General features: G+C 40.6%; 1 protein-coding gene across 2 annotated transcripts in view; it reads right to left on the reverse strand.

The window, feature by feature from the left end:
* Positions 1-24,677, reverse strand: part of LOC111833683 (ena/VASP-like protein) — a 64,499-nt gene that overhangs the window by 1,989 nt on the left and 37,833 nt on the right. Inside the window, exons 2-11 of one of the 2 annotated variants that reach the window (XM_023792196.2) lie at positions 18,817-18,985; positions 18,352-18,529; positions 14,564-14,627; positions 12,051-12,112; positions 10,169-10,416; positions 7,058-7,137; positions 6,771-6,816; positions 6,545-6,587; positions 5,800-5,860; positions 874-934 (exon numbers count right to left, since the gene is read on the reverse strand). In XM_023792196.2, the coding sequence (XP_023647964.1) occupies positions 874-934; positions 5,800-5,860; positions 6,545-6,587; positions 6,771-6,816; positions 7,058-7,137; positions 10,169-10,416; positions 12,051-12,112; positions 14,564-14,627; positions 18,352-18,529; positions 18,817-18,985 (1,012 nt within the window). The remainder of the gene's footprint in view (positions 1-873; positions 935-5,799; positions 5,861-6,544; positions 6,588-6,770; positions 6,817-7,057; positions 7,138-10,168; positions 10,417-12,050; positions 12,113-14,563; positions 14,628-18,351; positions 18,530-18,816; positions 18,986-24,677) is intronic. The other variant, XM_072702506.1, reaches the window with a different exon arrangement.

The following is a 24,677-nucleotide window of genomic DNA, read 5'->3' on the forward strand; positions in this document are numbered from 1 at the left end:
TCCTCAGCACCACACTAGTCTGAATGAAATGGAATAGTGCAAATTGTTTCCTGCTGGCTGGAGTGCCAATCCTGCCACCAACTCCCAAATTTTCCCCTGAAACTTGGAGGACCTGTTTGCAGGGCTGGATGTAGATTAATGTCATACCCAGAACAAAGGAATTGCAGCTTAAAGGCCTTGTTCAAGGGGACACGGAGAATAAACACTCCAGGCATTCTGCTAACCTTACGATTTCCAACACAGATCCCCAGCCTCAGAGCCACCACTTCGCCCATTTGTATGGGTATGTATAGATATATATGCATATGTGTGTGTGTGTGTGGCCCTTTTATTAAACATACTGGGGCAGTACAGCATAAGATCCATGTTTGCCTCCAAAACCTCTTCAAGGATAGATGCATTGTGTATTCAGAGAAACCTTTCTGCACACCATAATTGTACTGTGCTGTTATTTTGCTCTTGAGGCCTTCCTGTGGCCTTTAAGGATTCTGGCCATTCACCTCTGACCTCTTTCAGTAAGAAGGTGTTCCACTGAATGGGTGTTTTTCATTGCACCATTCTCTGTGAACATGTAGTGTGTGAAAATCCCAGAAAGCTGGCAGTTTCTGAGATGTGGGAACCACTGGCCAAACAGTTATTTAGGCTCTCCATGCTGTCAGGGTCCTGTATGTATTCATCAGCAGCCACAGGATTGGCTGTTTGGATGAACAGGCTGTTTGTGTTTATGAGCCGGTGTACCTGAAAATACACAGGCAACTGACTATATACTTGCTATATATTTCTCAGTGAAATAAAAATCTAACGTGGTGGAACTGTGGTGGGGAAAAAAACAAAGAGTCTATTTGTCTGACAAGTGTCTGTTTGCAAATTTACCTGCTTCATTTTGTCAAAGTCTAAGGCGTCCATATCACTGCTGCTCCCTACGGGTCGTACCCTGTGGGGAGTAAAAACCATTAATGAACCCCAGTGTCTTCTGACAAATGAATGCCCATAGTCTCCTCACACTATATTCAGAATCCATCTTCAGGTGCTGATCCAGCTCAGGGCTTTTCTGCTGCCATTACAGTGAGTTCTGTGAGATTTGTAAGCCCCACTGATCCAGAGCCCAGGCTCCTGACCTGTCATCTTGAAAGCTCCTCAGAGGTGGCATGGCCGGGACTGGGGCGGCTGCAGGACCCGATAGTGTGCCCTATCTTAAGGAAAATACAATATCTCCATCTCAAGCACCTGTTTTGTCCTTGTAGTTCCTGTACTCTACTTACAACTCCTAGCTATGAAGTAGAACTCTAACATCTGCCTGATGGGGGTGAATCTAAGGGGTTGCCATGGCCCCACCCCAGTTACCACTCCTCACAAAAAATAAAAACAAGATATGAATCATTTTATCCTGTAAACCAGAGCTGCCAAACCTCATTTATCATGGTATGTGATTAATAGATAATGCCTGTGATTAGAAAAATGTACTAAAGGACCCCCCCCCACACCAACAACTGGAAAAATATGACCCCATTGCCACACCAGTAAAATCACTGGATCTGCTCTGGCCCCCGCTGCCTGAACCCTTACTAGCCCAGTGCTGACTCATGCAGCTACTGAACTGTGCAACAGTCTTAGGCAGTCAAAAGGAATGTTTAGAGCTGTTTATCTGGGCAGTAAGTGCACTTTTGCTCAGAACAAAACACACAATTTAGTATTAGAACATGGAATTACTCATTCCATGTGTTTATTAAATTTCACCACCAGCTCATTTAATTAATTAAATAAGTTAAAACGGTCAGTGAGATATTGATTAGCTGTAGGAGGTATGCTCTAATACATGGGTACATTGGATGGTTCCTGCAAATCCTGGGGTGACTTTAGGAGAGATTTTGAAACTGTTAACACCGGTATAATACCATAGTTTGTACACCGACATGAAGATCATTTAAACATCATTTTCTTTGGCCACCTAAGAGCTTTACACAGTACAGTAGGTACCCTAACCTCTCTCCTGGCATCCTCCTGTGTCTGCTTGTCCAGGGCTCCAGGATAGCTTTTCCAGTAGTAGCACTGCTGCTACTAGTTTTCCAATTGGTTACACCAGCACATGATCTGGCCGCACCTGCACTTTTTGGTGCAGCATGATATTAATCAATGACCTTACATGCTGATGAATAATTGTCCGAATTTGCATACCCTAGTTTTTTTACTGGAGAAACATTGACAGTGACTCAAGACTTGATACAGTAACACCATCATATTAGTGAGGGTTTGGTGTGGCAGATTCCTGCAACTGTACATAAGAACATAAGAACTATACAAACGAGAGGAGGCCATTCGGCCCATCGAGCTCGCTTCGGGAGAGCTTAACTAATAGCTCAAAGTTGTTAAAATCTTATCTAGCTCTGATTTAAAGGAACCCAAGGATTCAGCTTGCACTACGTTATCAGGAAGACTATTCCATACTCTGACTACACGCTGTGTAAAGAAGTGCTGATGTGACAATTTATGAATAATACTTTCATTATACTATATATATTAGGCAGCCAAAGAAATTTATGTTTAAATGATCTTTATGTTGGTGTAAAACTATGATATTATGCCTGTCAAAGTGTACTAGCCTAGCCATTGCAAAACCTCTACTAAAATCACCCCATTATTTCCAGCAACCATACAATACATTCATGAATTTTTGTACTTGACCACGAGCATACATTGTATAGCTAATCAATGCAATAGAGGCACCCCTAACTGCTACTCATAACAGTCTGTTAGCCTGAACGATAACATAAAAGTCTATTTGTTACCACTTTAGATGTCAAATTTCTTTAACATTTTTATATAATATGCAAATCATCTAAATAATGGCCATGTGTCAACAAAGTTACTCTGTATGCACTGGGAGCACTCATTATTTGGACTCATTATTGAAAATGTAAAATTAACATAAATGAAAAGTTTAAAAGTTACTGAGAGAAACGTGAGTGAGACTGATTACCGAGACAAAGATGTGTGGCGTACCCAAGCCAAGACTTTTCGTATGCGCTTACACTAACAAATATTACGTATTACAAATATTTATATATTATATAATTTTATACAACCCAAATCATTTTCAGTATTGTTTTAGTCTTAGGCATTGTCTGAGTTTCTGCGATCTTTCAGCAAAAATATTCCTGTGTAATTGTTCACGGCAAACTCATGAATGACCAAAATCGTGAATGTGAAATGAGCAAATGTGAAGGGCAGAAATTGCTTTTCTAGCAAAATATTTCAACAGAGTAGAATTGCGGTCCCTACAGGAACTCCCCCACCATGACGTTGGCATCTGGAAACAAAGTACTGCAGAACCTCAATGAAAGCAAGGTTTGTAGCGAATATATTTCACTTAAAAGAGTTGCACATGTCGGTGAGTGATGTTTGTATGTAACTTTTATGTGTTTTTCCTTAATGCTTAATGTCATCTCGATGAACAGAAAATAGTGCACGTCTTGTCAAAGTCAACAAGTTGTAATGCTAAAGTTGAGCAGCCATATCGTTAATGGCATAAGACCACGGACAAATGTTAACTTGGTGACACCACAGTTATTTGTGTTAAAGAAAGTCTAATAGTGGTTAAACGAGATGTTCTGACTGCTAGATGCACCAGCATGGGGGTCATTAGGTCTGATCACTCGGGGCTATATCCCTGTGTATTTTAAGCTTAGCCCTGAATATTTTAGCCTAGATGCCAGTCGTCCTTTTTAAAAAAAAAAGTCAAGCCCCAAATAAACTTGACTTAACCCCTTGTCTTTTCAATAGCTAGAAACAACCCTGTCTACAAGGATTACATTAAATTAGTTCTTGCCCACCACTGTTCCTGGCGATCAAGTGCCCTGCAGATATTAGGTGCCAGGACCTAGGATGAGCAGCCCTGACTCAGTTCATGCATCTTAGTATTGTGAAACAATAGCGAAACAATACTAAGATGTGTGTCACTGTGTGTGAGCTAATGGGCTTGCCGAAAGATATGCATCAACTAGAAGGCAAGTGACACTAAAAAGTGGAGATTTTCAGATTTTCACATTCAGACTCACACTTTAAAGCTGATTTAATAATTGGATGTGTTGGTAAAATGTTTACATGATGTTAAACTTAGTACTTCCTCTCTCTTTCAGCGCCACTTGTCAATCATACCAAGTGGAGAAACTCCACTTCCAGTGAGACGGCATGTTTTACACTGTCCCTTTTGCCTGTATTACAGGGGGGATTATGCAAAAGAGGTAGCCCACCTGAACGGCACCCGCGCTATAATACATTAGACATGTATTCCATCACCGTCTTTCTCAGAGTGTATGTTAACAATATAAGCTTGCGCTGTTCGGTAAATTTGTAATTGATCAATACATATTGAGCTCATATATAGAGATATAAAGTGCTTATAAACATGATTACAAAAACAGACTGATTTTTGCACACCATGTATTTCTCCATTTCACCTTCTTTTCTGTTTAAAAAAGGAATCGAGGATCATGAGGAGTTCTTTTGAAATTTGTTTTTAATTATATGTCAGACATACACTTATTTATTGCAGAAGTTTGTGAGAAAAGGCAAATCCCTGTGTACTGTGCTTTGCTCCTGAATCAGAAGATGGGTGCTAGGAGTGTGTAAATAAAAGTGTGTAAATAAAGTGCTAAAACAACCAGTTTGTCTCTGCGATTGCCTTATGAACATTTAACTATCTTTGTTTTACAGTATAATCATGCTCTATACAGTATGTAGCTTTGTTTGTCACTTCCACTACAGTTAGTTATCAGTTGTGTTTGTTTTATGGATGTACTGAATAATTTACAATTTAGGACCAGCCATAATCTATCACACCTGATTATAATGTTCTAGCACTCCAGAAGCGAGAATGGACACCTCAGCAGTAGCCTGTCTGTTTTCTAAATGTCCAGATCATGGGTTCATAATCCCTGTCCTCGCGACCCCCTGTCCTACACAATCATAACACCATCAGGTGTGCTGAAGTAGGAAATACATATTTAGGGCAGTGAATTATGAAGACCAGGAATGAGTACTACTGCTCTAGATGTATCACATTCGCTGTTTAAAACAAACATGCTAACGGCACTTAAACAGTAGTAGCGGAATCATAATGTGAACGGTGTTCGACCAATTTAAGCAGTAATCGTGGCATTGTAGGCCAATGAGAACTATTTATGTTTGTTGTTTTAATACAGTTTTAACACATACAAGCAAAGCAGGAAGTCCCCGGCAAACTGTGTTCCCTGGTGTGGGCTATGACGTTTGTGTTAAACATAATTGCATAAGAACCAATGAAAACGATGAGGGGTGTTCCTGTCGAGAGCGTTCCTGTTTTTATAGGAATGCCACTCACTGCAATTCGATCCCCTTCAAATATTTTAATCTGAACATCAGCTTTAATAACCTAACTTTCATCATCAGACTCAGTTTTGGCTCTCCCTTTCCACCAGCTTCCTCCACATTCTTCTCAATTTTTATTTTTAATAATCAGCTATCTGGTGCCTCCTTTTGTAACACCTCTCTCTCCAAAGGCTCAAGATGTTGCATTATTCAGCTATTAGTTTGACATCTTGTGGACCACATATCTCACAAGTGAATCTTGCAAAAGTTGTCCTAGGAAGCACTGAGAACAAGATGGGCCATCCTGGATAGTAAACACGCTTTTACATGAGGTAGGGGTGTTTGTACTGTGCAGATACTGTATAGGAGAATTTGGTTTGCATCGACATGCATAGGGTCAGGCTACATAAAAGACGCACTAATATTAGGAGCAAGCAGCAGTATTGGGCTCACCTTGACACAAGCGATGACCTGTCTGCAGAACTGGCTCGATCCCAAGGCCTCCGCTGGGCTTCTGGAACAGAAGCAGCACAGTGAGACCAGACACTGTCCCCGACACCACCTATACTGACATGACATCACCTATGTCCAAAAGTGATGAATTTGCATGTTTTATAAGCAGTACTATGCAAAGGAAAACTGTTTAAATGATCTTCCTGTTGGGAAATGTACTGATGTAACATCATGCCTGTGAAAATTACTTGGTTCAGCTATTTTAAATTTAATAAATACATGGAATGGCTGAGGAGCCCCTGAAGGCAGGTTTTGGAACCAAAGTGATGTTCTTCTAGTCATCCAGCAAGAAGTAACTTTTTTGGAGCTTTGCTATTTATTTGCATATACAGACGCTCCTCTACTTACGAATGAGTTACGTTCAGAATGGCCGTTCGTAACTTGAAATGTTCGTAAGTTGATATTCAACATAATTTTAAGGGTATACGCAAGTAAAAAGAATTGGGATGCTGGGAGTATGCACGCTACGCTGCTGCGTGGCGAGAGAAGCGGACAGAAGTCATAGTAGGCGGAACTGCCGTGGAGAGAAAAAAAAATGGTGTTGCAGACAGGAAACGCGAGCCTGAGGAACACAATTTGGACTTGCAGTCCTCTTCGGTCATATGTCTGAAAGTTTGTAAGTTGAAAGTTCGTAAGTAGAGGAGCGTCTGTATATGTCAAAAATGAGAGGCAGCCACCTGCTTACCTGCCCCACGTGTTACAGGAGATGGAGAGAGGCTGAGGTCTTCCTGTAAGACAAAGTAGTCACCGTCAACCAGAGTGCACTGATGCTGTGCGGTCAGACACGCTTAGTAAACACCAGTACTGGGCTCACCCACATGCAGCAATCCTTACAAATGGATAGACAAGCTCGCCAGTTACAGTGCCAACGTCTCAGACTGGCATGAGGGCACCTCCTGTGACATACTCACATTTTGGCTGTCTTCCTTTTCTACAGGCTTCTCTGCTGCTTTCCTTCTGCCATCGAGAACATTACACTGACATATACAGTATACTCATTTAAAAATACTCAGCAATCTGGGGTAAATACATATTTAAATTATGATCTTTCGACTAGATTTCCCAAGCGATAAATATTCAATTATTAGATAATACATACATGATAAATGACACCAAATCGGATATTTATTAAAGAGGCACCATACAGTTCAGGACAGAAATCGTCAGTGAGAAAAGGTTGACAGCCCCCCACACTCACCTTCGCGCCAGCAGGGCGTTCATCTCCTCCATCAGGCCACCGCTCGTTCTGTTGGCGTCGCCCTTGGCGCTGTCGTCAGACTAAGAGTCAAAGGAAATGACGCTTAAATGATCTTCATGTTGGTCTAAAACCATGATAATGTCTGTCAAAGTGTGTTAGCTTAGCTATTTCAAAACCTCTCCTAAAGTCACCCCAGTATTTGTTGGCAAAATACCCAGATATTTGTTGACTTGTCTACTACCATATCATGTTTGGCTAACAAATAACTCATCAAATTTAATTAAATAAGATACTTAAGTGAGCTGGTGGTAAAATCTGGGAGTTTGCAGACCTAAGTGGTGTACTTCTAGCCAACAATCCTTACTTTATTATGTCATTATTTGCTTTCATGTATTCTGTTAATGTTTTTTGACCAAATACGCACTTACATGCCAGATAATCAGCTTCACACATTCTCCTTGACTTCTAAGACTTTTGCACATTAAGGGTGCTTTTCCACTGCATCAGGTGCCGTACTTTTGGTACTTCATGAAAGTATGATACTTCAAGGTATTGTTTTTCCACTGATGTAAAAACTGGTGCCGGTACAGAATGACATCCCAATGCGGTATTTTGTCTTCCTCCAAAATACTTCCTTCCTTCCTTCCTCGAAAAATAGCAATAGTATATTATAGGGTTAGACAGTGTGTGATATTAATACCATCACTGCATGTTATACCCATGCAATTCTCACATTACTATCCATCCATCACCATGTAATCCCAACCAGGGACATGGGGGGACCAGAGCCTATCCTAGGAACAACAGGCACAGGCAGGAACCAACCCCAGATAGGCACCAACACACCAAAGGGTGCACACACACGCACTGGGCCAACTTAGAGTCATCAATCAACCTATCCTGCACACGTTTGGACTGTGGGAGGAAACTGGTGCCTCTGCCTGAAACCCACATGAACACAGAGAGAGCATACAAAAGGTCCAGGGACCCAGGGACTGAACCCAGGACTTTCTTACTGCAAAGCAGCAGCACTAACCACTGCACCACTTACTAGTCAGCTGGAAAATTGGCTTTTTCTTACCTTCAATTCTGTACAGACATTATAGCACAGGGAGTTTAAGCTTTGCTAGAACATGTTTACTCTGTCACGTGGAAAAAACTAAGCAAGTTTTGTAATTTTAATGATTATTCCTTTTCAAGATATTCTAGAATGGTCAGTGATAAAAACAGTGGTCTCAAAGTCCTGGCCTGCGGACTGGAGACATATGGTCTGCATCATGTTTTTATTTTTCTATTTAATCTGGCCCTCAAATCAATCTTTACTTTGTACTAGGGATGAAATGGTTACCAGTTTCATGGTAAAATTCCCGACACTTAGTATTACATTTTCAAATTTGAATTACCATTAAAACTATGGTTCATTACTGCACTTTGAAAAAGTTCTCCTGCATCAACCAAAGGTAGCAACAGTCCCCCAGACAAATGGAGACAGACACCACTTGGAACATGGGTTTGTTTTGTGTCAGTAAAAACATGGAGGAAGACAGTTACAATGCTCTGGAGCTTTTTCAGCCTTTTAAGAGGACTAATTCTGGTGTGGTAATATTTTGGGTTTTAATCTTTGTGATCACCACCCTGAAACTTCAAAATAGGGGGAAATGTTATGGTTTGTCTGTTTAACTTGCTAATAGTTTGTCAGTAATGTACACTGAAGTTTTCAGTGTTTCTTTGTCTTGTAAGAACATTACATATTGTCAGTAGTGTAATGGAAACGGCACTTTGCCTCAGCCTCAAAACTAGCGGAATACCCATTTGCTAAAAACTAATTCCATGTACATTTGTATTCATATCTTCTAGAAACAGAATAGTTTAGACCAATTTCCGTCTTCTTTATGGATTTTTCAGCGTAACTATGATGTGTCAGCATTATTTGTATTTGCCTGAATTTCAGTAAATAGTTGAAATCTTATGAGATTATACTTCAGATGGAGCTTATTGACTGACCACGTGACCAGAATGTCCTGAATATAGTTAATGACTGTATAAATTTTAAATTTCAAGTGAAAAAGATGGGACATGTTTTTTTTTGCGATTTTTTACGTGGCCCCCTTGGAGGAACACCACGTAGCATGTGGCCGCCAGGTAATTTGAGTTTGAGGCCCCTGTTTTAGTATATGTGTAAAAGTCAGCTTGCAGCTTGCTTTGGCATGAAGCACTACATGTGTTCTCCCAAGGAATCATTATCATTTTCCTCTTTACTGTTTAAATTACTCCTAGATGGGTTTGTGTTTTTTTTTTTTATTTGCTTTATAAATACCCCTAGATTTATTACAAGAAAATCACCCATGCATTTTCCAAGCCACTTATCCTACTGGGTCACAGGGAGTCCAGAGCCTATCCCAGAAGATATGGGCATGAGGTGGGGAACAACCCATTATGGGGGGCCAGCCCATCGCAGGGCACACTCACATACCTATGGGCAATTTCAGTAACCCCAATTAGCCTTAGCATGTCTTTGGACTGTGGGGGAAAGCTGGAGTACCCCATGACGACACAGGGAAAATATGCAAACTCCACACACATGGAACCCAAGCAGACACTTGAACCCTGGTCTCAGAGATGGGAGGCAATAGTGCTAACCACTGCACCACCATGGCACCCAAAAAGGAAAATCATTGCAAAATTTTCCAATTATACAAAATACTTTATTCCTTGTAATGCTTTCCTGATCTTCTTGTATCTGATTTTTCCAGCTGATCACAATTAAGCTTGGGTCTCTTCATTTGTACACGCTTCCATTATTATGGAAATTCCATTTACTGTTGTATTTTTTTTTCAAGACACCACTTGTATTGTTTTAGAAGCAGGCTATTTGCATAACCAATCAACAAAGAAAGTATTTCAAGTCCCATCCCAAAGTACCAAAAAAGTACCCCAGCTGGTTTGGCACTTGTGGTACTGGTACTCAATTGGAAGTCAATGGAAAAGGGAAAGAACAAAAAGTACTGTATCAAAAGTATGGCACCTGATGCAGTGTAAAAACACTCTGTGTGTACTGGGATTTAATCCCATCCTTATTATGATCATACTCAGCCAGTGTCCATCACTAACCCTCTGCACACGACGCAACTTTGCCCCAGCAATGGCAGCTGCCAGGCCCGAGGGGGGATGGGCAACCTGGCCCTGTGCCCATGGAGCTCCACTAGCTGGGAGTGGGGGTGGAGGTGGAGGCGGTCCAGTGGAAGGTGGAGGTGGCCCTGGAGGAGGTGGAGGTGGCAGATACATGCCAATGGGGGCAGGCATGGCAGCAGGCACACTTGAGGTGGGGGCCACACTGAGCACCGAGGAAGCAGAGGGTCCTGCAGAAACAGAAAAAGCCACAATGCCCTTAAACTAAGATACTGTCCACATTTTCTCACTGAGTGAAAGCCAGAAACCAGGAGAGACAGGATGAAACAATTGGACACAAACATGGAAACTGCATGACCTACCAGCACAGAGAATGCAGACAAACAGCTGGACACTATATAACCTACCAATACAGAATATAATGACAAAAAACTGGATACTGTATAACCTACCAGTCCAGAGTATACAGGCAAACAGCTGGATACCGTGTAACCTACCAGTGCCGAGTATACAGGCATACACCTGGATACTGTATAACCAACTATCACAGAGCATATGGGCAAACACCTAGATACTGTACAACCTACCAGCGCAGAATATATGACCAAATAGCTGGATACTGTATGACCTACCAGCACGGAGTATAGAGGCAAACAGCAGGATACTGTAAAATCGGAGTTAGTATACATAAAGGGTCATTGGGTTTGAGGGTTTTTGCTGCAACTTGGCAGAGATGCATACTGTATGACCTAATGTCAAGTATTCAAGCAAAATTCAGCTGGACACTGTATACAGACAAACAGCTGGAAGATACTGTATGACCTACTAGCCCCGACCATACAGGCAAAGAGCTGGATACTGTATTTCCCACCAGCATAGAGTATACAGGCAGAGCTGGATACTGTATAACCCATCAGCACAGATTATACAGGCAAAGAGCTGGATACTGTATAACCCATTAGCACACAAACAAACATCTGGATACTGTATAACCTACTACCGCAGAGTATACAGGCAAAGAGCTGGATACTGAATGACCTACTGTCACAGAATATGCAAGCAAACAGCTGGACACTGTATACAGACAAACAACAGGATCATACGGTATGACCTACTAGCCCCGACCCGCAAACAGCTGGATAGTTTAAAACCTACCAGCACAGAGCACACAAACAAATAGTTGGATACTGGATAACCTACCAGGGCAGACCATACAGGAAAACAGCTGGATACTGTATGACCTCCTAACGCAGAGAATATGGGCAAACAGCTGGATACTGTATAACCTACAAGCACAGAGCATACAGCAAAGGACTGGGTGCTGTATACCGTATTACCTAGCTGCACAGAGTATAGAGGCAAACAGCAGGATACTGTAAAATAGGAGTGAGCAATCGTATCCATAAAGGGTCATTGGGTTTGTGGGTTTTTTCTGCAACTTCCTAATTAGATTACTAATTAGAGAACTGACTGACTGAAGAGTCCTCACACCTCGGTTTGAACAATTGACTTAAAGGTTATCCCAAAAACTTGCATACACATACTGGCCCTTTGCAGATAAGATTGCCCACCCCTACTATATAATCAACTAGCACAGAGTATACAGGAAAATAACTGCATACTGTATCACCTACCAGCACAGAATATACAGGCACACAGTTTGATACTGTATAACCTACTATCACAGAATATACAGTGAAACAGCTGGATACTGTATGGCCTACAAAGCCATAGGATATCCCAGGATGTTAAGTGCCATGTTTCTGCTTCCCTGATACGAGATCGCATGTGGGATTCACTGGTAACCTTTGACATGTGGCAGCACTGTGCAGTGGGTGACACTGGCTCTGTCCAAGCTGCTCACCTGAGTTGGAGGCCCGTCTCTCCCTTTCCTGTGCCTGCATCTGCTGCTGCTCCATCACCTGTCTGTGGACATACAGGGACAGGCTGGTGCCAAATGTACAACATTGTGGGACGAAAGTAGGTGTGTATGGCTGAGATGAAGGTATATGATCCAAAAGGACAACATTAACCGCAATACCATCACATGAACCTTCTTCGGATATGGGAGAAAAAAGTTGGGTACTCTAGCTACAACATTGTTCGCACTTTAAGCACAAGAAAACAGCTATGGGCTGAGAAATATGGCCACTGCAGACATATATCCTAATGAATGCCATGAAGTACAGAATATTATATATATATAGTACATGGGGTCTTCGGGTTACGACACAGTTCCGTTCCTACGACAGTGACGTAACCCGAATTTTGGTGCAAATCAAAACACACCCTTTTTCTGATCTCTTTACAATGTCTAATTTCACTTCCATCGCGATGGCTTTCCCCTTCACAAATGGAACACTTGCGCTTTTAACAGTCAAAAATGGCACAGGTAAGCATACTGGGGTACGCCAACTCCTTCACTCATACGCCGCATTACTGCGTATTCTTCTGCCGCATGCAAGCAAACTAGTTTGCCCACGTAGTTCATAAGTACGACACTAATTAACGGTTCAAAAGTTTTTATGGGAGTGAGTGTCGTAAACTCAAAACGTCATATGTCGAGGTGTCGTAACCCGAGCACCCCCTATATAGGGATTGGTCACTAGTGAGAGTGTTCCCAAGTGTTTCTGATGTTTCCAAGAAACCAGATTTCAATATGAATCACTGAGATCAGATTTAAAAATATACCAGATAAGGTGATGTAAGGACTAATTCATGAAACAGGTCTTATTTTCGTTTGACATGTTTAGCTGCAGTGCGAATCAGCTTCAAAATATCACTTCATTACTATTTCAATATTTGTCAGATGTATATCCTTCAGCCCCTTCCCCTTCCAATCAGACAGTAAGGAGAACACTTGTACAGAAAGGTTGGTCTTAGTGCACCACTAGAAGATTCTCACTTTTTACGTCTAGATATTCATGTGAACTTTTATAATTTGTAAGGTTCAAACTGCTCACCAATGGTAATACTTTACTTGAGGGGCACAAATACTTAGTAGTAACTTAGTTACTTCCGAGGTACAAATAATGAACAAACATAGTAGCTGCTTTAGATAAAAGATGTGTCATGATTCATTAATGATAAACATGAGATCAGTATTTAACTTGTGTTATTCATTACTTGTTCTTTCAGTAGTTCCTTCAGTAGTTTACAAAGGTTTACAGAATTAACAGATACAGTGGTACCTCAGAACTCAAACTTAATCCGTTCAGAGCTCCGGATCGAATCCTAAAAAGTTTGAGTTCTGATCGAATTTTCCCCAAAAGAAATAATGAAAAACCAAATAATTGGTTCCCGGCCCCAAAAAATTACAATGAAATATGTTTTTTAGCATTTAAACACAAAATGAACCGGATAAAACAAGAGCATAAACTGTACTAAACACATCTAAGCACATTTATCAAAACAGTAATTTTTAAAGTAGGAAAATAAATGTATCCAAACAATGTGTCCTGCCCCGATCATCCGCTCCTTCCGTGTACCACGCCCCCTTGTTAACCCCGTGTGGAATCCCTGTGTGATCAGCTGTTTCTGGTTGTTGTCATTAGTCCTCTGTATTTAGTCCATGATTGAGTTTGTTTCCCCAGTCCGGTCATTTTATTGTCCATCTGCGTTTTGCCTGCCTTACCTGTAATTAAACCCCGTATTCCCCGATACCCTGACGTCTGCGCCTTTGTCTCCGTTCCGTCCCCGCTGGACACAACAATATTATTATAATTAAATGTATTAATGATTTATTATTAATATTAAAATAAGGAATCTTTATTTTAAAATGTATTTTATTATAAAATAATTACTGTTACTGTCATTGTCTAAATCTATTTTTACTGTCTAAATATATGTATTCAGCTAGTGTAAACATGCATGATGCTATCACAGTGAATGCGAGGCTGAGACTGAAGCATTACCCTTTGTTTCCGCTGAGAGATGTGCTGCGTGACTCATTTCCCCGCGCGTACAAGTTATCTTATGTCTGTGTTCACGGTTTGACTTCTGAGATTCAGATCGAGTTCTAGGAATTTATTTTTTTCTAACTGGTTGGTTCGACTTATAAGAAATTCGAGTTATAATGAGTTCGAGAACTGAGGTACCACTGTATAGTAAAAATATTGAAACTGCTTGAGATAAAAGAAGCATCACAATTCATTAATGATGAACAAATCAGTATGTAATAGATCAGTATGTAACTAAGACTTAGTTTGTGGTTAATAAATACACAAGTAACAGCATACTATGTTATCTGTGCCCCATCAAGTAAAGTGTAATTTGGTAATCTGTTAGCCTAATTGAGTTTGTGTTCCAGTCGGATTTTCAGGCTAGCTGCGCATGTTTTGTCATTCATATCCTGTGTGTACTGCTTGGAGGCCTTGCCTTCTCTGCCCCTCCTGGTCATCTGCAGGGGCCCCATTCTGGATTTGGCGTGGGGCAGCTGGACCTGAGGTGAGGGGAAATGGAAGAGCTTACTTTACCTGTGTACCCACAGAGCTTCATTGTCTGGTTCATCTGGGGAGTCTACCTGCTGGTAAAACTTTGTATGACTTTTTCATGTAGCGGCATTTGGCAAATGGTATTTAAAATGGTAGTTAAAATAACAAACAAGAAAAGGTCACACTTTGCATGATCAGGTTATGCAAATTGCGGCCTTTTCTCATCTGTTATTTCAATGACTCAGTATTACGTTCAGCTCTCTGAAAAGTTGACAAAGACTGGGAGTGAAACCGCTCTCTATTTCTAAATTTGTGGTAGTGACGCATGGAGAACATCAGCTCTTGTCAGACTGGTGCCTCGTTTCCACCAACGCAGTGCTGGTGGCAGAGTTTTTCCCAATCTGGCACTGGTTCCATGTATTTCCATCGCAAAAAATGGCCCTGGGCCAGAAAAAGGTCTCCAGCACAGCACCACAGAAAAGCTGGGCGCAGAATTTGGCACCATAACGTCAGTGAAAGTGGGATGGGCTATGGTGTCCAAACCTTCCTCATACCCATAAAATTCAATCCATAACCGATATAGTTTAGTCTTATAACAGTGTATGTATAATTCACATAAATGATGCAAGGTTACATAGTTTTTTTTATTCTGAGAAAAACGTAAGATCGATCTGCTGACCAGATTTAATAACAAAGTATAAATATGTCGCAGGTTGAATAAATAAAATATTTTGGCATTTGAGTGGTGAAGAAATTATGAGGTGGACAGCAAAGTTCAGCAGCTTTTAGCATTACTGCACGATCCTTAAAAGGATCATGAGTAAAGTTTAGTTTTTAAAAGACTCTAATTGAACAATCCTTAAAAGGAAAGCAGTAAATCAATAACTGATAATAAAGAATAAACTCACTTACACACACAGACGGGGAGCCTTTAAGGAGACAAAAGTGGATACAGGCAATAGATACCGTGCGCAATGAGTCATACTCTGGAAACTTTTCTTTTGGTTCAGAAAAATAAATCCAAAAAAATGAAATACAGATTAACCTTTACTTTACTTTCACTTCCTCCTACATAACATTTCTGTTCCATTCTTTTTAGAAAACAGTGGAAATGCAGGCTGGTTCTCAATAGGCACCAAGCGAAAACTAGCCCAGCACCAGCACCAGCTCCAGCTACATGTTGGTAGGACCGAGGTATGGGTGGTTTGAGTATTTCAGAAGCTGCTGATCTCCTAGGATTTTCACTAAAGTCTCATGTCAGAAACACAAATGCAGAATAACTGCACTGGTTTGAGATGGCAGGTGTGTTACAATAGCTCAAACAATAAATCTTTGCAAGAGATGTGAGCCTAAAAGGATCTCATAGTCTCTGAAAGCATTTCATGATACACTGAACCATAAGGTGCAGGGCCTACAACAGCAGAAGACCACATTGGGTTCCACTCCTGTCACCTAAGAACAGGAAGTTGAGGCTATATTTGGCTTAGGCTCACTGAAAACATACCTTATGCCCAAGCAAAAGAAGCCATGTCCTGACTGGAGCCAACAACCAGGTCAAACCCACAAGATCACACAACCTGTCACTACTCTTTTCTACTATCCTTGTATTCCCCACCTTCCTGGGTCAAAAACCATGTTTGCCTATCTCCCCCTGTTCCTGCAGTGTACCAGGTCATCCTGGTGTAACATATGGCACCAGCACCATGCAATGAAGCCCACATAGCTTTCTTATGAAGCTGACACTAGACAACGGCATGGAGGCATATCTCAACACATTGGAGGCAGTCGCTGGCCAAGAAGGGTGGTGCATCATGACACCAAAAATTTTAAATGTAATGAATCAATTTGGAAATTGCGGTATTTGATGAAAGTGTGCTGTACATATTGCGGCTTAATTCATAGATAGGCTTGTTTATTTCAAGAGTCAAGTTTCAAGATTCCTTTATTGGTCACGTACATTTCAAAGTAATTTAATATTTAAATAATTTACAGTATTGATTTGCTATTGATAGTGAGGTATCAAAATCAAATTTACAAGTCTACATGAGTGAGTACATGGAGACATCTGCCAAGTACCCTGCACCACTGTTTGACTGGCGGGTTCTCTAGAAGCCAGGAATCTGAAGTTTAAGGTGGTGCCCAAGATACCGGTACATCTCCTGACTGAGAGGGATTTCTTAGGATTTGATACTCTCTGGTGAGCCAGAAAATGAGCCTGTCAATACCAACAAACATGAAGAAACAGAAGGGACTTCCTTATGCAGGAGACCCCACAACTGGTGGCCCTGGAAGAAGAGGATGCGGAGGATGCAAACCTGGGAGGAAAACCCTTTCCATTGCGCCAATCTCTTTCTGGTCTGTTTCAGTAGGTGACCTAGGAGTCCTTCTTTCATGAAAAGAGTTACCATAACACTACGCAGTGGTCCACAATTACCCCTATTCTGAGACCACCAGTTGGGGGGAGACAGTTGACCTGCTTGTGGTACAAGTCATGCACATTACAAATACCAACCCCCTGAAAAGGCATCTGGGGGAACAAAACACAGTGGAGAAAATCCTGGACTGGATGCATTAAGCATGGATGCCAATAGACCTCACCCCATGCCATTCGCTCCCCATCATTGACATGTTCTTTGAGTGACTTAGGACACTTTCACAGTCTGCCAGACAACACAAATATGTCCTGCTGCTGGTTGATTATGCTACCCACCACCCTGAAGGTATACCACCCCCGGCTACAAAGGTGAGCATCCCAAAAGACATGATAACTGACCAGCAAACCCCAAGCGTCTCCAGACTCATAGGTGACCTCTACAGTCTTCTTTGGATATCTCATCTTGGGACCCCTTCTGACCTCCCATAAAGTAATGGTCTGGTCGAGCATTTCAACCAGTGGATGCTTCTCAAGGTGCTGGGTGACGATAAGTGCAGCTGGGACCTCATCATCCCACACACGCTTTTCCCCATATGACGAGACATAGAGGACTCTTCCGTATTGCACAGGAGGTCAACAAGTCCCAACCAGCTCCAAACCCATCCATCATAAAACATATCCAGTATATGTTACAACAAATCGGAAGGTGCATCCCTGTGGTTAAGAAAATCCTGAAGGTGACTAACAGAGCAGAGCAGCAATTTTACAACAAGCCTGCTGACCACCCAGAATTCCATCCAGGTGAGTGCTTTTTTGTCCTCATTCCCAACTCTTCAAGTTCTAGACCACCTGGCAAGGTCCCTATGTCATCAAGGGGAGAGGGGCTAGTGAACTTGTGGATCAGCCAAGCAGAATACAGGAGGACCAACCAAATATATGTGATGTGTGACAGAGGAGGAAGTCTACAGGATGTTGCAGATGGGAGTGACTGAGGAGGGCCAAAGTATAGTCCTACTCTCACTGTGCCCAAGCCTGACAGTAGCTTCTGGTGTTGTAATTATTTGAGAAAGCTGAACAAAGTGTCTCTGGGGTATTGGCAGGAGCCCCTGACAGCAGTGGCTTAGGAGAAGACTACATTAAGCACTCCTGGGTCAATCACTATCTGCCTTTGTGCCTCTTTTTTAATATACACATCTTCCAGCTCAGACATACTATGCATTTTCCCTTTCACTACTCAAATACAATCAACATGACAACAGACAGAAAACTCTGTAAACTCTGTAAACATGACCACAGTACTAATGAACACAGAAAGAACAGTCCCAACAAAGAAGAGTACAGTAAAGATGGTGACTCACCTCCATCTTGACTACTCAACACATTGAGGGCAAAGAGCATTGCATTTGAGAATGTGGTGGCCTCTTCCTTGCTGGCAAAGTTGAGTCCATAGACCTGCCTGGCATCTCGCCACTGATGAAAAGTGGGTGTGGCTTGATTATATTTCAGTCCTCTCACAATGGAGTAGTTAATGACCACCTGCGTGAAGATAATGAGAGACTAATTGTGTAATTGTGACATCACAAGTCTATGACATTAAAAAACAAGTTTAGGTACATTTAAACTATAATAAGCATGTAAACTATTTCCTTTATTATTTCCCCATCCCCTTTAATAATATTATTTGTATTTTATGATTAATTGGTGATGTTTGAATTACTGTATATTGGACCTGGCCAATGAAGGGGAACCATGTAAACAAGAATCATGTAAATATGAAGGCAGAGACAGTCCTCTATTTATTTTATTATTCTTGATGAGCTTACCTGCTGGTCCTGCAGCTTCACGCCTACCACACGGAAGCTGTTGTTTGCCGTGTTGTGGTAGATGTTGATGCGGCTGAAGCCCTGTTGTCCAGGCTTGATTGGCACCCACTTCTTGCTGCTGTCATCATAGACCATGACTGATGCCCGGGCCTGGCAAATGCTTTGCTCACTATGAACAGAAAAAGGTCTCCCTTGAATCATTGAGTTGTCATTAGCATATCTTGGCTGTCAGCTTCACTGGGGTCTGATAGGGACATATATTGCACCTGTATGATCCCAGTTGAATGAAGAGAGATATATCTCTTCTCCAGTTGGTCCTGGAATGGCCAGTTTACGTAGCATGCCTCCCCTGGCATGTGAGCAACATTGAAGGTGCATGTGCTACTTTCCGACTGTGTGTGTTCTTTTGTTGGAGATAGATGAGAAAACTGACTAATAATACTATTCAAATTCCCCCTTTGTTATACTTTAATCATAAAACATTGAATAACCTCCCACATCTCCTAAGAAGTTGTTTCTAATTTCATGTTTTAGCTTTTAAATCTGTCATTTTCGCTTCTCATCCCCATTTGACACAGTCTGAATTTAGTCTGAATACTATATACTAAGTATATACAGTATATGGACATTGAGAAACAGTGATATGATTTTAAAGACTGTCCATCCACATTCCTGTTCCTATAATACAGTGGTTTTAGCAACCTTCAGTAGCCTGTGTAAGTGAGGCTCAATACCCAAGAGGACCAACTACTGAGGACACTGAGGCTGACGAATCACAGTATTCAATGTTATGATGAGGCTAAGAAGTACTGGTAATGACATTTGCTATGTGTAGTGTGCACAATAAAAACTGTACTCCAGTTCCAACAATGTCACACTGTCTAGCACAAGATAATTCACGTGTGTTTTTATAATAACCCTTGTCTTCTGTGATAGAACATAATTGGCTAATAACAACTACAACAATAACAACAATGGATAATAACAATAATAATTATAATAAATGGTTCTGTATAGCATAATGTTACAATATTACAAATATAAAACAAATATAATTGTTAAAATATTATTAAAATGTCTTTAAATTGCGAACCTTGATTTAATTATTTTTAGCATTCCTTTGTTAATGCACATTATATTTTACAACTTCATTTCCACACAGTTACTTTTACACTATCAAAGTGGATTTTTCCTTTTTTCTTCATTTTTTTTCACCTCAGCTGTCAGGGGAGCTTCTTGTCACTGTTAACTTTAACTCTTAGCAATCCTGATCATGATCGCAGTGAGGCAAATGGGATTTATTCCAGCTGACCTCTTAATTATACCTAATGAAGCTGTAAATCATTTAGTTGGATTGACAGTTTATCGTAGACTTCTGCTCCCTAATTGTAAGAATTTGTGTTTTTCAAGAACTGATGCTGATACCAAAATTTTGACAGTAGTACAGCTGATGACCAAAATAAGATCAATAATGAATTGTATTTAAATACAATGAGAATACACTTGTGGAATATATTAAATATTTTAATCATAATACTGCTGCACATTTTAAATTTTCAGTTAAAAATCTAGCAAAACCAAGTATTACGAATATTTATCTTCCCGTTAACAAAATTTACAAGTAAAAAAAAAATAAAAATCCACAAAAATCAATAAACCTGGCAAACAAAAATTCACACTTCAAATATTAAACATTATATTCTATAAAACTATGCAATTCACGGAAGAGAGCTGTATTTCACTGTAGAGGTAAATCTGGGTAGGGTGTGAACAGGCCTATTCACTCATTAGGAACATCTGCTGACATCTGCAGCCTGCTCAGACAGTCTTACAAAGAAGCCTCACACTGGAAAGTTAAATATTGTGGGGTAAATTAAGATTAACATGAAACTAGAAAAAAAAAATATATATACAGTTATAAGATTTAAAGTTAATCCTACGGTGACACCACAGACTGAATGATGTACTGTTAACTGCATGCATAAATAATCAACATACTGTAAAACATTGCTCTGACTGAATGGCCTTGGTTGGCCCTCACCATTTGACTCTGTGAGTGAATTTGCATATGTTTGAATGTTCTGGACACTACTCGTGCTGTGTACACTTAAGAGAGAAGGTTACTGATAGCCATGTGTACTGTGTACAGAGACCACTAGTGAGTCTCTATATTCTTGTTTACAGCTAGTGCAGGTTTTTGAGCATTACATACTTACACATACAAAAGCTTATTGAGGGGCCTGGAGCCTATTCCACGCAGTATTAGAGACACATATTAGAATAACTACATGTCCATGGGCTGTGGGAGGACATTCGCATAACACAGGGAGAACCTCTGTATACACACATGCACATTTCTATTCATATTATTGTGGAGACCATTCATTCATTTATTTGGGCAAATCCCTAATCCCAACAATGATAACCTTAATCCCTACACAGCCCTAACCTTAACCTTAAGTAACCAAACAAAAACAAGACTTTTGGCATTTTTACTTTCTCAATTGCATTCACAGATTTTTATAAAATTGAGTTTCCCCTTGTGGGGACTCCTATGGGCATAACCCTAATCCCACAGGCCACCCCTCCTGATTAACTGTGCCTCAAATAAAGAACATTTAGTTAAATGCTATCAGATCTTCTTCTTTTTATTATTATTAATAGTAGAGTATGCCATGTGTCACGCCCAGCTCCATCCGATCCTCGTGTGTGCCACACCCACCTCGTAACCTCGTGTTAATCCCTGATTGTCATCAAATGTTTCCTGTTTCTCTTGGCTGTCTTGTGTATTTAGTCCGTGTCTCAGTCAGTAGTCCCCAGATCTGTCATTGTATTGTTACGTAGTGTCTAGTGGTCGTGCTTCCCCGTATGCTCCCTGTCCTTAAAATAAAACCTGTTTGCCCGTCCGCTTGGCTCTACTCGCCTGTCTTCCCGATTCGCCTGCTCAGCACCTTGACACCATGAAAATATTCAGATTTAGCTTCTATTATATAGACCATGACATTAAACGAAAGGGTCCAGCCATGACGAGGAGTCATCCAGGGTAAAGCAGAGACCAGGAGGTGTGCTGTCACATCGCAATACAGAGCGATTCTATAGTCACAGTGTATGCAGTTAGCTTTTTTAATTTGTAAACTATTGCTGTTACACTAACAATATATAAAGTGATATTCATCCTTCCATTTTTACTGTTGTTCATCTTCACTAATATGGCAGTTTAAGTAACAGTGTAAGATCCTGCATTATGTATGCTGAAGTTGTGGGAATTTTTTAAATTATGACCCATGCTGGGTTGCTAACTATGATAAGATAGCTGGCTGGAGTTGGATTTTCAATTCTGCACACACATTTACATGTATGTAAGTTTATTACCTTTTAATTCTGGAAGTGTGAGTGTCACATCAAATGCATGAGAGTTGGCAACCCTGTATGCACAAATTTTTGGATTCCGCCACAAAGGTCACTGGAAAAATGACCTCAGCTCAGGGTCCACTATGATGCCCTTATACGTCATTCTCCTGCACCCTGAAAGATCACAAACTTATCCTAACTTTCCAAAAAGAATCACTAGCACAATCACAACAAATATAAAATCGCGACTAGGAGATTTCCTAGAGAGTAAAAAAGTAAATATAGGGGATTTACAGAATCTGTTCTTAGCAATAAATGGGACTTTCTGCCAGCTCAGTTTATGAACTGAATGATTCTGAGTTTTTGGTAACCAAGTAATTTTGTGGTGTTTTCCAAAAAAATGCCAGGTCTGCATGGTCCAGCCCTGGTCACCTAAGCAACTCACACAAATCAGTAATTATGATGTCACATTTTATTTTCGGAATTTGAAATAAATGCACAACATGTGTTTTGATAAGAATTCAATTTTAGCCATTGAAACACTTACATTGATAAGTGTTTAATTGGTTTGATGCATGTGGCTATGTATTAAACTGTTAAAGTGTTTTCTAAACAGATACATGTCATGCATGGTAGATGTAATGTAATTATGATGTCTAATTTCAGTGATGTAGTATTACAATGCTACAAGAAACATTAGGTGAAATAATATTAAAAATAAGCTTATATTACCATAGCTAAGCATTTTTAAAAACATATTGTTACTGTGGTGTAATACAAAAAGCTTTATAAATTACCACTGTATTTTAACTGAAGATACACTGTAATACTATGTAGTATACCATGGTACATAGGTTGAAGTTGAAGTTGAAGTTTATTGTCAATTCTTACTTGAAAACCCCTCCCTCGCAGACAGAACATAACACATGATACACAGAAGACATAGAAGACAAAGTGGTGTAGCAGCAATAAATAATAGTCACAGCTAAGTTGAATAATGTGAAAGTGCGTAATGTAAAGTGTCAGTGCATAGTGTGAAGTAAGTTGCATAGTAAGGTGTAAAGTGACAATGCAGTATACGTTGTTTTGTGTTCCAGTATTACACATAGTGTGAAGAATAGATTTATTGCACATAGAGAGAGAACCACAGTTACTGTGTGTTGAATATCCTGATGGCACTGGGGTAAAAACTGTTCCTGAATCGTGTTGTGCGTGTGTGAATTGTCCTGAGTCTCTTGCCTGATGGCAAGAAAGTAAAAAGTGCCAGTGCAGGGTGGCTGGGGTCTTTCAGGATGCTCTTACTTTTCCTGAGACAGCACGTGCTATAAATGTCCGTTATGGCTGGGAGTGGTGTGCCTGTGATCCTCTGAGCTGTTTTTGCCACCCTCTGTAGAGCTTTCTTGTCCTGAGCAGTGCAGCTGCCGTACCAAGACGCAACACTCCCTGTGAGGATGGACTCCACAGCGCACCTGTAAAAGCTGGTGAGGACAGAGGTGGACACCCCAGCCTTCTTTAGGCATCTGAGGAATTGAAGTCGATGGTGGGCTTTTTTGGTGACCGCTGCTGTATGTTCTGAGTACTTGAGGTTGGCACTGAGGGTGACCCCAAGGAGCCTGAAGCTGCTGACCCTTTCCACAGCACCTCCTCCGATGTAGATAGGGGGATGAGCTGCATCCTGCCTCCGAAAATCCAAAACCATCTCCTTGTTTTTGCTAGGTGGCCAAGTTACAATGCTTTTAGTGTTATTACTCTGCTATTACTTTGATGACAATACCACAGTACTTTTTTGTAAGGGACCATAACACATAATGTTTTCTTGATTAACTATTGGTTATGACACAAGACCTTCAATCAATTAACTTTGCATACAAAGCAATGCCGTGTTTTTCCACTTGCCGGCTTTTGGTACATGGACCCGGAGCAGGAGTTTAGACTAAACTATTTTAAGAGAATGGTAAGAATTCTCTAAGTGAAAAGTGTCAGAAAAAAATTAAATTATATAATGAGATGTATTTATATGTGTTTGCCAGTTTTTTTTTTTGTAAACCAAGCATTATATTATGTACTGGGACGGACATAACTGGTACGCAAGTACGCATTTAACTTTAAAAACGATACAACAAATGCCGTACTTCAATTGTAGTATGCAGGTTAAAATGCAAGGTATGTTCTTGTCATAGCAGCACAATTGCACATAAAATAAGTACGCATTTGCAGTTTTACAAACAATCGATTGTCACACGTATCGTTTTTAAAGGTGAATGCGTACTTGTGTACCAGTTATGTCCATCCTTCATTATATATGACATTATTGAGGTGTTTAGCCACCCCCCCCCCCTCCCATCTTAAGCCTGAGTGTCCTTGTGATGACAAAAGACCAACGTGCCTTCCTCTGTGACTAAAGGTAAACTAGTACTTAATGTCAGAGGTGGACAGCTCAGGTCCAGAAAGTAAAAATCCTGACCAAGATTTTGTTTCAACCAGCCAGTATAAATGGTAACAGTTACAGG

Source organism: Paramormyrops kingsleyae, chromosome 19 (genome assembly GCF_048594095.1).
Source record: "Paramormyrops kingsleyae isolate MSU_618 chromosome 19, PKINGS_0.4, whole genome shotgun sequence".
In the NCBI taxonomy this organism is placed as follows: domain Eukaryota; kingdom Metazoa; phylum Chordata; class Actinopteri; order Osteoglossiformes; family Mormyridae; genus Paramormyrops; species Paramormyrops kingsleyae.